The 16,936-nt window shown below is 49.2% G+C and overlaps 1 protein-coding gene across 2 annotated transcripts in view; it reads right to left on the bottom strand.

The window, feature by feature from the left end:
• The window catches only part of USP7 (ubiquitin specific peptidase 7), a 1,528,604-nt gene that overhangs the window by 786,129 nt on the left and 725,539 nt on the right, over nucleotides 1-16,936 (bottom strand). For both annotated transcript variants that reach the window (XM_086941365.1, XM_086941366.1), the window contains exon 11: nucleotides 10,889-10,971. In XM_086941365.1, coding sequence (XP_086797491.1) covers nucleotides 10,889-10,971 — 83 coding nt within the window. The remainder of the gene's footprint in view (nucleotides 1-10,888; nucleotides 10,972-16,936) is intronic.

Genomic DNA, 16,936 nt, shown 5'->3' on the forward strand with positions numbered 1-16,936 from the left:
TGTGCTTAGTACCCTGTTCTCATAAAGAGTACAGGGCTGTTGTGATTCTAATAAATACACTGTTTATTTTCATAACACTTGTGTGGTGTCCTTTCACTTGGTGTTCAAGGGGTATATGTGATGGTATAACAGCTGGCTTAGCACGCCCTCTCGAGTCTTTAGCCTTAGACTGCTCGTATCCACGCTACTAGGATAGCTGGTCTATAAGGTTGACTTACAACCAATCATCAATAAGGGTTGTCTGGACTGATACATAGTGTTCACTAGAATAGTGAGCACTGCATATCAGGCCAACTTCTCACAGTGCAGACATCTGTTCTCTTTCCGCACCAATTTGCGCAGATTTGAGGAGAACAAACCCCAGTCACTTTGATTTACCTTTTTTTCCTCCCCATTTGCTAAATATTTTCTCAGACTTTGCCTCCTGATCTGCAAAAATTCCTTCAAGAAGGCAGGCTTAAAGCCGTGCAGTGCTTCTGGCCGTCAGATGTTGGTGACTGATCTACATTTGGTTTACCAGTGGTGTTTGGCTGGCGAACAACGCCATGATGAACAAAGATTGGCACACCTTGCTTCCCAATGTGCTAAGTGAATGGTCACTCAGTGCCATGTGTAGGAAAGTGCCCTTTCTGCATTGTTGCCCCTAACATTTTACATATACAGAGCCAGCTTCCTACACTAATCAATCTAATCTAACCCTTTGATTTTCTCAATGGGATTGTATGGTGGGTTTTCTCTGAAAAATGTAAGTGTGGAAGTGGTCTAGTACTGCAATAAATGTAACATCTGTACGAAAGTGCCGTGTTTTTGCAGGATTGCCCCCACTTTTTGCAAAACTGCTGATTTACTGAGTGTGCCCTGGGTTCCTTTCAAACAGGTACCCAGGGCCTATGTTTATTCCTTAAATGGTTTGTGCAATCCATTGTGCAAAGGTATTATTGGTGACAGGTCGTCCTAGGAAAATGTTCTGCACTCCTTTGTCCTTTCTATGTAGTGCATCAACGCCGTTCTGGAGTCCACTGTGTGCAGCGCTGTCTGGGCTTGTGGTTGGTTTTTGGTAAAAACTAGGTATTTGGATTGTTTGGTGTGGAACAGATGCACCACCTATGGCATGAAGTGTGAGTCTGTTATCATAACAATCCTTTTATTGTGTTTCTGCAGGTAGGGCTCTTGAAGTGTTGCACAAGTTACTACTTGTGTAACGATATATCTGTAAGAGACATTAGTTAGTGCTAGATTCCTTACCTTAGAATATCCCCAGGCGTCAGACTGGATCTGGAATTTTTTGAGTAGCAGTACCCTTGAGCGTCGGTAGGCGTCGTCTGCGGCTCCGCGTCAGTCATCGGCGTCATCGGCGCCGTGATGACGTCGGAGTGTTAGACGCCGCCTCCGCGTGCTGACGTCAGTTCTTAAACACAGCTTTTACGCGCCAAAAACGCAGAGCCATGTCAAAAACCAACACTGGTGCCATTGAAACTAGGGCCCTGAAAGGGGATGACCTTAACCCTAGATATCGGTTCGCAGAACAGGGAGGATGGGTGGGTCGGTAAGGTATCGATAACTAACTAATGTCTCTTACAGATATATCGTTACACAAGTAGTAACTTGTGCATCTGAAAGACACGTTTGTGATAGATTCCTTACCTTAGAATAGATACCCCAGCAATACCAAAAAGGTGGTGGGTCTGCGAATCAATAATTACACCAGAAAGTCCTGGAGGAAGGAACGGCCAAAGAAGCCATCCCTCCGGACTTGGGTGTCCAGACAGTAGTGTCTTGCTAACGTGTGCAGCGAGGCCCACGTAGCTGCCTGACAAATGTCCTGCAAGGGGACTCCTCGACCCAGGGCAGTAGTAGTCGCCGTGGCCCGAGTGGAATGGGCCCTCAGCCCAACAGGAGATTCCTTTTTAGACAGAGTAGCACGCTTGGATGCACAACACAATCCACCGAGAGATGGTCCTTTTGTGCACCACCCGTCCTTTCTTAGCGCCCACATAACCAACAAAGAGTTGGTCATCCACCCGGAACTGGCGTGTGCGATCCAAATAGAAAGAGCGCACGTTTTGGGTCCAGACGGTGGAGCCGCTCTTCCTCTTTAGAGGGATGCGGAGGCGGAAAGAAGGTGTGCAAGGTTAAGGACTGCCCGATGTGGACGGCTGTGACTACCTTGGACAGGAAAGAGGGTTTTGTCCGCAACACAACCTTGTACGGATGGACAGAAAGGAAAGGAGGCTTAGAGGATAGAGCCTGGAGTTCACTCACCCTCCTGGTAGAGGTGATGGCAACCAGGAAAGCAGTCTTCAGAGTAAGAAGGCGGATAGGACAGTTGTGAAGTGGCTCGAAGGGAGCGCTCATCAGAAAAGTAAGAACCAGGTTCAAGTCCCACTGAGGCATCACGAAGGGAACAGGCGGAAACGAGTGTGTGATGCCCTTCAGAAAACGATTTACAATAGGGGACTTGAACAAAAATGGTTGATCAGGCAGATTTAGAAAGGCTGAAAGGGCAGAAAGGTAGCCCTTGATAGTGCCCAGAGCAGAGCCCTGCTGGGCAAGAGAAAGAATGAAGAGAAGAACCTCAGAAAGAGGGGCAGAGAGAGGATCCATAGCCTTTGCTGTGCACCATGCCACAAATCTGTTCCACCTGCAGGCAAATACCGACTTTGTGGAGGGACGCCTGGCTGCCAGAATGATATTACAGACTTCAGGAGGCAAGTCAAATGGCCCCAACTGTCGCTGCTCAATCTCCAAGCATGGAGGTGGAGACTGGACAGGTTCGGGTGGAGGACCGTCCCCTGTTGCTCCGACAGAAGGTCCTCCTGAAGAGGCAGACAAACCGGGGGATTGACTGACATACTGAGTAGCTCGGGATACCAGTACCTTCGTGCCCAGTCCTGAGCCACAAGGATAACTTGTGCCCGGTCGCGCTTGACCTTCTTCAGCACTCTGGGCAGAAATGGTATAGGCGGCAAGGCGTACAACAGACCGCAACTCCACTTGCGACAAAAAGCGTCTCCGAGCGAGTGCCGCCTCGGAAATTCCAACGCGCAGAACTGATGACATTGCGCGTTCTCTTCTGTGGCGAATAGATCTAACCAAGGCTCTCCCCACTGCAGAAAGAGACCTTGCGCCACGTCATACTTCAGACACCATTTGTGATCCATCATGCACCGGCGGCTGAGTTCGTCTGCACTGGCGTTCAGAGAACCTGCCAGGTGTTGAACCACCAGGGTCACGCCCTGATGTTCCAGCCACTGCCAAAGGCGCAGAGCCTCCTGGCAGAGGGTCCACCACCCCGCCCGGTTTGTTGCAGTACCACATGGCAGTGGTGTTGTCTGAACACCTGCACTACACTCCACCAGACAGAGGGGAGGAATGCCTTCAGTGCAAGACGAATCGCCTGCAGCTCCAAAAGGTCGATATGGAGCCGGGACTCCGCCGGAGACCAGAGGTCTCTGATCTCCCTCTCTCCCATGTGGCCCCCCATCCCAGGAGGGACTCATCAGTCACCACTACGTGCTCCAGTTGGGGTAGGAAGAGAGATCGGCCGCTGACCCAATCGCGGTTTGTGAGCCACCACTGCAGCTGTCTCGCAGTGCCCTCCGAGATCAGGACATGGTCGGACAGGTTGCCCTGATGCTGGGCCCACAAACTTCAGGTCCCACTGCAGAGCCCGCATCCGCCAATGGGCGTGATGCACCAGAAGGATGCAGGAAGCCATCAGCCCCAGAAGCCACAGCGCCAACCGGACCGAGACTCGGGATAAAGGCTGAAAGATCGGAATCAGAGCCTGAATATCCCGAACCCGCTGCTCGGGGGGATAAACCAGAAACTGCGCCGAGTCGAGTACCGCTCCAATGAAGAGGAGCTTTTGAAAGGGACACAGGTGTGACTTCGGCACGTTGAAGGAGACCCCCAGCAGGTGCAGGAGATCCGCCGACGTCTGGAGGTGACTGACTACTGTCTGGGGCGAGCCCACCTTCAACAACCAGTCGTCGAGGTAGTGGAAGACTGAAACCCCTAACCTGCGCAGATGAGCTGCGACCACCTCCAACACTTTCGTTAACACCCGTGGGGCGCTGGTAAGGCCTAAGGGGAGCACGGTACACTGAAAGTGCTCGTGGCCTACCGTGAACCGCAGGTAGCGCTGGTGGGCCGGCAGGACGGGATGTGGAAATAAGCGTCCTGCAAGTCCAACGCTACAATCCAGTCTCCTGGTTCCAGGGCAGCTAAGACCTGAGCCAGTGTCAGCATTTTGAACTTCTCCTTCCGGAGGAAGCCGTTGACGTTCCGTAGGTCCAAGATAGGGCCCCTTTAACCTTCTTCGGTACCAGAAAGTAGTGGGAGTAACAACCACACCCTACTTCTGGCCCAGGAAAGCGCTCAATAGCCCTTTTGGCCAAGAGGGCCATAACTTCTTCCTGCAAAAGCCGCAAGTGATCCCCCGATACGCGGTGGTATTGCGGTGGCATGGCTGGAGGTGTCGTCTCGAAGGGGAGGGAGTAGCCCCTTCGAACGATTTGCAGCACCCACCTGTCCGATGTGACAGTGCGCCAGTGGGAGTGGTGATGGCGAACCCTGCCCCCCACTGGCGTCACATGGGCCTGAAAGCACGGACTAGGAGGGTTTTGAGGCGGATGCTGCGGGGGGAAGGTATGGACTGGCCTCGCTGTTGTCCCCGACCACCTCCACGGCGATTTCCACGTCCGCCACCACGTTGTAGGTTAGTCTGCAGTGCGTGGCTGGCAGCACGTGTGGGGGCTCCCCTTACTTGGCCACAAAAGGAGCGAAAGGCACCAGTTTGCTGGCGCGGGGACGAGAGGCCCAAGGACTTGGCCGTGGCCCTGGAGTCCTTAAAGCGCTCAAGCTCATGGTCTGCCTTGTCGCCAAAGATGCGACGGCCATCAAACGGCATGTCCATCAGTGTATTCTGGACATCCGCTGAAAAGTTGGCGGACCTCAAACAGGTGTGGTGACGTTTCGCCACAGTCGTTGCCATCGCTCTGCCCAGTGAGTCGGTGGTATCCAGCCCACACGGATGAAGAAACGTGCCGCATCTCGACCCTCCGCAAGTGCTTGGGCGAGTTTAGCCTTGACCTCCGCCGGGCATTGTGGCAGCATGTCCGCGACCGTGTCCCACAGGGAGTGGGTGTAACGGTCCAAGAGGCATGCAGTGTTGAAAGACCGCAGTACCAAACTAAGGGGGAATATTTTCTTTCCATAATTCTCATACATCTTGGATTCCCGATCAGGCGGAGCCGACGGGAATGCAGTCTGGGAATTAGAGGCCTGGATGACCAGGCTCTCAGGGGTGGGGTGGGTGGACAGGAAACAAGGGTCGCCTGGAGCCGGCGTCTGACCACGTTCCTATCTACAGGCTGACCTGTAGCGGGCATGGAACAAGCACCCATAAGTCAGTCAAGGCCTCATTAAACGGCAGCAGAGGCTCGGTTGAGCTTGACTGCGATTTCAGAACCTCAGTGAGGGGATTAGTCCTCACTGCCATGACGGGGAGCTCAAGGCCCAAGGCCTTGGCTGCCAGCGTCAACACCACACTGAAGGTTGCCCCCTCCTCCGTAGCCACGCTAGGAGGCGAGACAAAACCAGTGTCTGGTGAGGTGTCCAGGCCACTGGCATCCCCAAGTCCACCTGTCCAGTCCTCCTGGGACTGACACTCACGTGTCAGAGGGTCCTCAGACCCCTCCCAATACTCCTCCTCATCACCCATCTCCTGGTACTCAGGGTTGACAAATAATGGGGCCGGTTCATTGAAGTAGAACTCCCCAAGCGGCGTCGAGAGCGGCGCCGGAACCTGGTCAAGGGAGGTATTGGGGACGGCGGCGCCCGAGGACGGCACCGGAGGTGACACCTGTGGAACCGGCGCGGTCGCAAGGTCTACCGGCGACGATCCGGATCCAGAAGCGGATCCAGTGGGGCTCGAAGGCGCCGGCGGCCTCTGGGCCGAAGCACCCGCCAGCACCGGGGCCGAAGCACCTGACCCGCTAGGACCCCCAGACGGATCCGCCGGGCCCGAATGTGCCGCGAAACCCGCCGGAGGGAGGGACCTCATGGCCATGAGGAATCGCTCGATCTCCGGCGTCGCTTGCTGCCCAGGTACCGAAGGGTATGGGGCAGGTCGCGGGGAGTCGGAAGAGCGATGTCTCTTCGACTTCCTGTGCTTACCTGACGACTTCGAACCTGAGGAGTGATGTCGACTCACGGAGCTGTGATGGCTCCGCCCCCGTGACCGGGGCCTCTCACGGCGCGGGCCGACTGCCGGAGCTCGAGCCGCTTGCAGGACCGCTCCCGCCTAGCTTTCGAGGTTAAGGCCCGAAAGTCGGAGCAGGCCTTGTTGTCGTGATCGACGCAGAGACAGTGGAGGCAACCGACGGTGAGGGTCGGTGACCAACATCAGTCGGTCGCAGTCCCCACAAGGCTTGACACCTGGCATCCCTATCGGCACCGATCGGAGTCTAAGACTAAGAATGATGGAAAAGATCCCAAAAAAGTTTGTCAAAAAGTGACTACGGTACCACTTTTTCCGGATCTGCGCTGCTGCCGCGGAAAAAAGAAGAACTGATGTCAGCACGCGGAGGTGGCGTGTTAGTACTCAGACGACGTCATCACGGCGCCCACGACGCAGACGACGGACGCGGAGCTGCAGAAGACACCTACCGACACGCAAGGGTACTGCTACGCAAAAAAATTCTGGATCCAGTCTGACGCCTGGGGATATTCTAAGGTAAGTAATCTTTCACTAACGTGTCTCTTTCAGATAGCCCCTGCAACTCACTTACTCTACGTAGTGATGTGATCGCTACTAAGAAGGCCGTCTTTAGTGTGAGCAGGTGCAGTGTAACTTTGTGCATGGGCTCGAATTGTGCCTTCATCAACTGGGTCAGCACTAGGTTGAGGTTCCATGCTGGTGCTGGCATTCTGTTTGGAGGTGTGATTCTCCTCGCCCCTTCTAGGAATCTCTTTACGACTTGGGAGGTGAAGAAGCTTTTACCTGTTTCTCTAGTGTAAGCCACATCGCCGCTAAGTGTACCCTTAGGGATGTGTAGCTTAGTTTGCTTTGCAGTAGATGTGTTAAGTATTTTAGCACTGTTGACTCCCTTGTGATCTCTGTCTGCAGTTTCTCTTTAATGCACCATTCTGAGAATCTCTTCCACTTAGCAACAAGGCATTTCTTTATGGTAGGCCTTCTTGCCTCCCTGAGCATTGCCATTGTGCTTGACGGTAGCTTGAGATGTGCAAACTATAGGTCTTCAGGAGCCATGCCGCCAGGCTGAGGTTCTCTGGCTCTGGGCGTAGCACCCTTCCGTTCTGCATTGTTAACAGGTCCATTCTGTTTACCCATTTTCGTGGGCACCCTCGCGCCACATACACAGTCTTCTCCTGGAGCATGCACCAGTCCATGTCAGTTTTACAGGAATTAAGTTTCGGAGGCACTACTGACCCCCATTGCCAATCCTAGCGTTGCCCAAAGCTTCCCTTCAGATGGCAGATCCGTGGGCTCCCAGATATTCAAGAGGCATCTCTTCGCCTCCATTCGCGGCTCCAACCCCCACACCTCTTGCATACAACGGAGTACCCGTTTCCAATAGATCTGCAGCACAGGGCACTCCCACAGTATGTGAAAGAAAGTCCCTACCTCCCCACACCCCCTCCTGCAGAGTCCATCCTCACTACGGCCCATCAGCTTCAGTCTAGTGCCAGAGACGTATACCCGGTGAATAATTTTAAGCTGGATCAGTCTAAGTCTGGCTGATATGGCTACTTTCTTCGGGGGAGCAAGCGCACTTCTCCACTCCTCTTCGTCTATTTCTAGTCCGTCAGCCTCCCACTTTCCTTTGAGAGTTAGTAACGGGTCTGGAGAGTTGTTAATACGTTTTTTGTATGTGATGGAAATGGCATGTTCTGGGAGGTGTCCATCTAGCAATCTATCCTCCAAGGGGGAGGATTCTATGGGCCGGGTCCCTGGGGGGATATTCGTCTGAAGGGAATGCCTGACCTACAGGTATCGGAAATATTCTGCATGTGCGAGATCGTAAGTGCGATGGAGTGAGGCGAATGGCATAACACCGTCCGAACCCCAGGTCTTTAACGTGGGAGATTCCAATTCGGTCCCAGTTGCGGAACCCTTTAGTGCGATCTAGAGTGCCCCATCTCTCTGAGACCCATAGCGGGGTAGCCATTGTAAGAGGGTTGGCCCATCCCAGTTTATGCTGGACAATATGCCATAATTGGACCGAGTGCTGTGTGGGCCCAGTGAGTGAGTACCTGCCAGGCCTTGATTGAAGCGCCGCCTCAAAATTCCCGCCGGGAAGGAGCCACCGGTCCATTCCGTATCCCTGGTCATTCCAGTGGCAGTATGTGCCCTGGTTGATGGCCGAAAGGTGCACAGCCCACTAATATTTACGGATGTCCGAGAGCGCTATGCCCCCATCAAACCATCCCAGTGTCAGTTTCTGCAGGGGTGTTCCAGACCATAGTAGATCTATTTGTGTGGCTTTGATGGCCGCTAAGTAGAACTGCGGGACCAAGTCCGGGTAGTTTTGTAGGGCCTATAGGAATCTTGGCAGCGCCAGCCTTTTAAAAAGGGTTGCCCGACCCAAGAGGGCCAGCGGGAGCTTTTGCCAGGTGGCAGAGTCCCGTTTAAACCGCTGTAGGGGCTGCAGAAGATTTTTCTCATACCTAATGGCCCTATCTTTAGAGATGAAGATTCCCAAGTACTTAAACGAGTCTAAGGCCACCGTAATCGGGGAGTCTCGAGGGACAGATGGGAGGGTCGCCATGGAGGACATAAAGGAGGGACTTTCCCCAATTGATGCTATATCCAGAGTTTCTCCCGAAACTAGTGAAGATGTCCAAGGCTACCATGAGGGACCTTCGGGGTCTCGTAAGATGGAGGAGGATATCGTCTGCGTAAAGCGATGATCAGGATGTTTAAGTATGCGTCCTTTAAATCTATGGTAGCCATGAAGTCTCCTTGCTGTATTTGTGGTATTACCTCCTGTGGTGAGGTCATTTTGAATCTTCGAGTTCTTACGAATTTGTTTAGGAACCTTAGATCTAGGATAGGTCTTTGTGTTTTGTCCACTTTTGGCACCAGGAAGTAGGTTGATTAAACTCCCATGTTCCTTTGGTTTTGCGGTACCGCATCTATTGCCTCCTTGCTGAGCAGTTCTTGCGCCTCTAACTGCAAGAGCAAGAGCTCCTTTGCTGAGTGTGCCTTGATTATTGGTTTTCTGTTTGGAGGCTGTCTTTCCAACTCTATACAGTATTCGTATTGTATGATGTTTAGTATCCATTTGTCCGATGAGACCTTCCCCCATTCCTGGATTAAGTCTTATTCTTCCCCCTACCGGTGTTGAATGTTCGATGAAATGCTTGTCGTTGAATGTTCGGTTGCATTTGTTCTTTTTGTCTTTCCATCCACCCAGAGGTGTTGCTAGGGTGGGGGCCAGATGCATGGCGGAGTCACTTAGTTGAGGGCAGTCGTCCTCCACTTCGTGTTTGTCCTTGTCCGTTTCCGCACCCTCGAAAAGACTATCCTCTGGGTTGGTACTGCCAGTTTTGCTGCTGCTGACCCTGTTGGTGCCGGCCTTGGTTGTTCTCTTGGTAGCCTTCTAGGAACGTTTGGTGCGATGTGGTTGGCACGTTGACTCCACTTCGGCCTCCTTGTGGGTGTGCCTCTTCTCATCCCCCTGAACTGCACTGCTCCCATGGACCTTGCTGTTTCGTTGTCCTTTTTTAGCTGTGTCAACTTGTCGTCCACTGGTGTGAAGAACAGTTAAAAGGTGTATTTGAGCTGTTACTTAGTACCTCGGGCTTGAATCCCAAAATTCTCAGCCATGCGGGTCTTCTCTCAGTCACTCCTATCATCAGCCTGCTAGATGTTTCTGCAGCATCTAGTGCAGATTTTAGGCATGTGTTAAATTCTTTCTTTCCTCTACCAGGTGAGCAGCCCTGGTTCCAACTCCCGCAAATAAATACTTAACTGTAAACCGAGAACTTAATTTCCTCCCATAGGATTGCATTTACTGCTTTTCTTTGAAAATTCTTATGGAGTTGGTTTTTAAGAAAACTTGGAAAACTGCAAATATACCAAAAGTGAATTACTTTTTGTCTAGGAAATGTGTCAGTGATATATTCAGGTGTTATCACACTGATTAGCAAAGTAACTTTAAAAGTAAACCAAGAAGTAATGAGTACTGTAATGGACAAAGTAACTGAAAAGTAATTCTGATTGACGTATCTGTAAATCAACTGCAGTTGAACCTGCATAGAACTGTAATTTATTGCATACATATTGCTAAGTATTATTTCACTTACTAGAAATAAAATAGGTAAATATTTTTTAACAATTTGGTCTGAGTACAGTCCGAGTGTTTGACATCATTTCTTGCCTGAGTTTGTACAATAAATGCTTAACACAACCCTCGGATAAAGCTTCATTGCTTGCCCACACTATGAACAAAATAAAGAGTAAAGTATTAGCTACTTTTCCCTCTACCTGCCTTTGGGGTTCAACTAAACTGTACACACTATATCTCAATGTGGTATAGTATAGAGCCAGCTTCCTACAACAACGAGGTGAGCTTATCTGCAAAGTTGATTTTCATATTAAAGGTTTCAGGCTGAATATACTTTCAGGTACTTCAAATCAGAATACATCATTGTTTTGTCCCAACTACGTAAAACTAATGGAAACTCCAGCTTTAAAGAACACCCCCCATCCCCCACATGATTGGAAAGCACACACCTGTAGGAGGCTTCATCATACAAGGTCTTTCAACATAGAACCTGCACTTCTCAGGATGCCTACTGAAACAGAAGATAATACATCCATATGCTTTCTCTTATAACGGATCAATTAAATACATACCTGCAAGCCATGCTCTCCAGCATCATATTTGTTATCCCCATCCAGCTGTTCTACAGCAACATAGTCTATGAATGACTCAAATACTGAAAAGAACAAATGGCAAATATTGAACATTAAAAAGCTTTACAGCACATTAAAAAGAAACTATTACTTAACGCATCGCATTCTAAATTGCAGACTAATGGAAACACCTGTAGTACCTATTTGCATGCACATTTAAAAAACATTTAGGGGACGCTGTAAATATTTTCAAAATGCAACCTTAAATGTGGGAGTTTACTAGCATATGACAAAATAGGTTGCTTACCATATTTACCCAGGACCTAAAACATTTAAATATCTACCACTCGTCTTAAATTTTCTGCATTCAAATCTTCGAAAGAGGACACTGAATATGTGCCACAGCCAATAGCAAGGTTCAACAGAGTACATGGTTTAGATACTTTACATTTAAACATGGAGTAATATGCAGAGTACAAGTATGTGAAATTAAGTCCCCTTGTTCTTATTGTCAGTAACTTGTGTTGTTCAAGGAAAACGTTATTCCATCAGAGAGGAAGAAAAAAAATTCATTTCACCTTTTTATTTAATGATCAGAAGTAATGTTACAAATAAACTTCGACCAAACATTCTTGTTAAAATTCTTTATAGTATTAGCCAACATGACAATATTCAAATGATGCACTAGTTACTTACCTTCGGTAACAATATACCTGTAAGAAACATTAGTTAGTTGTAGATTCCTTACCTTAGAATTACCCCCAGGTGTCAGACTAGATCAGTTAAGTTTTTTCGTCAGCAGTACCACTGTGCGTTGGAAGGTCGCGTCAGTCGGCTCTGCGTCCGTCGTCATAGTCGCCGGAATGATATTCGTTGCCGGAATGACATTGTGTTAGCGACTTAGTCGCAGCCCTCACACGCAGACGTCAGTTCTGCACACTACTTACCGCACCAGAAACGCAGAGCCATGCAAGACACTGACCCATGTGCACAAATTAGGGCCGTGAAACCATGTCCTTAACCCTAGAAATCAGTTCGCAGAACGGGAAGGATTGGTGGGGCGGTAAGGAATCTATAACTAGTTTCACAGATATATTGTTACCAAAGGTAAGTAACGGTCATCTGAAAGAAACAAGTTAGTTACAGATTCAACACCTTAGAATAGAGACCCCAGCAATACCAACCCCGGTGGTGGGTCTGCGAACCAAGATCACACCAGAAAGTCCTGGAGAACAGAACGGCCAAAGAAGCAGACTCTCCGGACTCGGCTGTCCAGGCAGTAGTGTTTGGTGAACGTGTGCAGCAATGCCCACATGGCCGCCTGACAGATGTCAGAGGCACTCCTCTTCCCAAGGCAGTAGTGGCTGCCGTCACCCAGGTGGAGTGAGCCCATAGCCCGACTGGAGGCTTCTTTTTAGCCAGAGAGTAACATGCCTTAAAGCACAGCAGGACCCATCGACAAATGGTGCGTTTGAGTACAGCTCGACCCTTCTTCTCACCCACGTAGAAAACAAGTTGATCAACCATCCAGAACTGCTTTGTGCGATCCAAATAGGAGAGCGCACATTCTGGGTCCAGACGGTGGAGCATCTCTTCTTCCTTTGAAGGATTTGGATGCGGAAAGAAGGTAGGCAAAGTAATGGTCTGCCCGATCTGGAAGGCAGTGACCACCTTAGGAAGAAAGGATGGACGGGCCCTGAGAACCACCTTGTACGGATGAACAGAAAATAAAGGAGGTTTTGAAGAAAGAGCCTGGAGCTCACCCACCCTTCTAGCAGAAGTGATGGCTCCCAGGAAAGCAAAGTTAAGAGACCTAAACGACACTTATGAAGCACCTCAAAGGGAGCGCACATCGAATTAGTCCGTTCAAGATTCAAGTCCCACTGAGGCATAACGAAAGGAATTCACGGAAAGAGATACGTTAAGCCTTTCAAGAAATTGTTAACAGGGACTTGAAAAGAGAGGGCTGATCTGGCAGCCGAAGGAAAGCAGAGATGGCTGAAAGGTAGCCCTTGATAGTGTAACAAAGAAGGGGTAGCAGAATTGGATCAAGGGTTGATCCTTAGGCTCAATTTACCATTCCAAGAGAGAAGAGGAATGGAAGGTCCAACATGAGTCAGAGCCCCAAGTAGCAATGATTGACAAGAAGGGACTCAGTTATTCCTGAGGGAAGAGTCAAAAGTAAAGGTAAAAGTAAAGGTAAAAAGGTCAAGGAGGGAAGAATATGGGTGGTGCTCAGTGGAGTGCTACCCTGGGCATCCCATTAGTTGGAATGAATGGCCTCACACACTCTTGCAAGTGTCATGCTTCATCATTGGCCGTTGCTCCTCGTTGGGCAGGCGGTGCAATGTCCAACGGGCTCACCTCTAGGAGGGGCTCTTTATCGGAGATCTTTTTTCCAACAGCCTGTGGGTGAAGTGCAAGTGAGGGGCCAAGTAAGAAGTGAATAGTGTAGGTGGGTGAGTTAAAATATAGCAAGGGATACCGGAGAGCAATTTATTCTGGTGGTTCCCGTGCTATAAATAAAATCAGTGGGTGGCCTATGATCGCCAGAAGTTAGGTTCTGTATCACGATCTAGGACTACACAACGTTCAGTGGGGTCAACATGTTTCTCGCTTCTGCAATTATGCTGCGATTCTTCAGGACCTTATATACATCTATCACAAGGAAAGACCTAAAAGTGTCAACCTATAAACATCAATTTTACTATTACTGTTGTACTACCTGATTGTAACCGCTCTTGCCTAGTGGAGACAAAAGGGAAGAGTTATCAAAATACAAGGACAACAGTTACCCATTCTTGACCGTGAGCACACTGTGATTACGTGCAGAGGAGTGATTCTGTGCCTGTGACATTCTGTGAGCCGTGACCAATAAGTATCCACTATATTCACTTTTATTGCATGTCACCTCTATCACAAAATAAAATTAGAAACTAAAAACAGAAAGGATAAATAAAAACATGATAGCAGCAGTCTTATTCAAGGTATCTAATATGTCTATCTCTGGAGATTCCTTAGATACTCACCTACAGGTCAAGGAGTACAGGTGTCAACAGTACCCGGTAGGTGTGACATCAAGGGAGAGAGCCAATAGGGGTTTAATGGCTAGAGGGAAGACAAAGATGTGTTTTTTCAAAATTGTCAGGGAGCACCCAGTGTCTGGGTGTTTCATTGGTGGACTGTTTTTTCTATGTACTGAGGATCTCGCACCACCAGTATGCACCAATAGTGTTATAATACATTCATCCTATATAGGAATCTATGCGGGTAAGTAGGCACATATAAGTAATCATTGCCATAGATCTGCCCCTGTAGTGTGGTTGCCATATTCATATTGATATAGGGGTCTCGGAGATAAACAGACACCACCAAAGTGCAGCACATATCTGGCACGGCTAACCACCGTGGGGTATATATACTACTTGGTGGGTAAGTGTTCCTCTATCCCCCTCCTCTTTCTGAGTCCTTGACCAATGTATCTTGGACCGGGTTGATATACCACTGAGTAATATCCCCCTTGATCTTTCCTTTCACTTTCACCAGAGAGCTCCGCACTGTCCCACGATGGACGGACAAGGACTCAGTTTTGGTGATGATGATGCAGCAGCTATTCATAGGCTTCCATCTATGCTAGGCATGGACCTAGAAATTGCAACAGGGAGCAACTCCACTGATTGGAAAGCACTCTCTGACATGAAAAGAGAGTGGGTCCGAATCACACTACATGGAGCATTAATGGCAGAATATTTTAAGGCCAAAATAGCACCCAACGGTCTCATTGTCAAGAACTTCCCCAGAATTTTCTGGGAGGACGGCCAATTTAAAATAGAATGGTCTCTCATTTCTTGGAAATGTACGCATGACTTACTGATTCTTCTGGTCAACACAGCCAAACGGTTGGCTGATGAGCTCCTGACTAAAATCCAGGCAGCAGAAAGCGCCTTAAAAAACTCTGGACAGAACACTGGTTTTAAGACCAAGTTGACAGAGCTTAACAAAGAAATCACAGAACACAAGGATTTCTTGATGAAACAAAAAGTGGCAAAATTACAAAAGGATATTGACAGATTCTCCAAAGAGAAAGTTTATCCTTATCTCAAGGACGACTTTGTCCCTACGGGGACAGGGTATCTCTCCGACTCAAGTGCCTCCTCTTCAAAGCGAGGCTCCAACACCGATGATAACTCCAGTGGAGACGAATGGCAACCCAGACCCCGGAGAGGCAATAGAGGAGGGAGAAGGGGACAACCCGTTTTTCAACCACCCCCCTACCCCTACCAAGGTCCGCCGATGTGGCACTTTCCACAGTTCCCACACCCCATGAACCCCTTTGGACCTGCATACCCCCCTCAGTTTGCCCCGCAAAATGTGAACCAACAGCCTTTTTTAGACAGAGGTTGGGGCAGAGGGCGCGGGCGCAGGCGAGGAAACGCTCCGGACAAAAGGGTTCAGTGGGAGGACACACAAACCACAGGGGTGGAAACGAGGAGCAGGACAGGGAAAAAGTAAGCCTTGTGGTGAACCTTTCATCACGCCTACTCTCGATACCAGAAGAAAAGGTCCTCCAAAAAGGATTGGGATTTGTGCCCACCCCGAAAACCGTCAATTTTGAACTGACTTGTGAGATTCAGAAATTCTTCAGGAAAGTTAGACTGAGAGCTTTCTTTGATGGAAAAGCCGTCGAGACACGCACTGACTCGGGTCTCCACAATCCATCTACTTTTACACCACATAGTGGGATGATACCCAACGAAGTCCTAACATATGAGCAGGCTGTGCTCAAGGACATTGGGACATTGAAACCATGCAAGAAATTCCAGAATCTGTCCAACATGGAGAAACAAATACTCAACTCTTTGGGTAATGACGAAACAATCACGATCAAACAGGCTGACAAGGGTGGGGCCAACGTCCTAATGGACACTAAAGACTATGAAACAGAATGCCTAAGACAACTAGGGGATAGACGTTACTATACTCCTATCCCGGCGGACCCCACCGCTCGGCTAACAACCACTATTACAGGATTGGTGGACTCTGCAGAGTGCCAGGAATGGATTACCAAGAAAGAGGCTGAATTTCTTGTTAAGAAGGATCCAAGAGTACCGTACTTTTACACCCTCCCCAAAATTCATAAGGGCACAACGCCGGTACCTGGACGCCCGATTGTGTCAGGGATTGGTTCCATTTTGGAGCCTTTATCACAATTTTGTGATTATTTCCTGCAACCCCTGGTGAAGAGAATCCCTTCCTATGTACAGGACACCAAAGATGTCTTACGCCTCCTTGACAATCTACAGGAGGGCACCCACATTGACTTCCTCATAACCCTTGATGTGGAGGCCCTCTACACCAATATCCCACAGAGGGCTACACTCGGGGTTATAGAGAGGACGCTCAACATGGAAGTATGGACATCGGTAACACCACCTTCCTTCATCATGGAATGTGCTGAACTTGCCCTGACTCAGAACTTTTTCGAATTTAAAGGGCAATATTACCAACAGACCCAGGGTACATCTATGGGCAGTACCTTTGCCCCTTCGGTGGCATGCCTGTATATGGCAGACTTTGAGGATCAATACATTAATGGACCGATGAACCCCTACCAGTCTAACATCATACTATGGAGGAGGTTCATTGACGACATCCTCATACTTTGGACAGGGACAACACACCAATACCTGGAGTTCTTTACATGGTTGAACACCCTGAATAACTTTCTGAACTTCACAATCACTGCCTCAGACTCCAGGATTGCATTCCTGGACCTTACTATCAGACTGGAAGGGGGCAAGATCAACACCACAATGTACCGGAAGCCTACTGACCGGAACAGTCTGTTACTTTTTACCAGCCACCACCCGAGAGCTTTGAGATTGAACCTTCCCTTTGGGCAATTTCTGCGGGTAAGGCGGAATTGCACCAACCTCACTGACTACAGGAGTGAATCCAGTATTCTTTCACGAAATTTGAAAGAACGAGGTTACCCCACCAGGGAGATTTACAAAGCTCGGAAGCGGGCACAGAACAACAATAGAGAGG

The sequence above is a fragment of the Lissotriton vulgaris genome, chromosome 10 (assembly GCF_964263255.1).
Source record: "Lissotriton vulgaris chromosome 10, aLisVul1.2, whole genome shotgun sequence".
Taxonomy (NCBI): Eukaryota; Metazoa; Chordata; class Amphibia; order Caudata; family Salamandridae; genus Lissotriton; species Lissotriton vulgaris.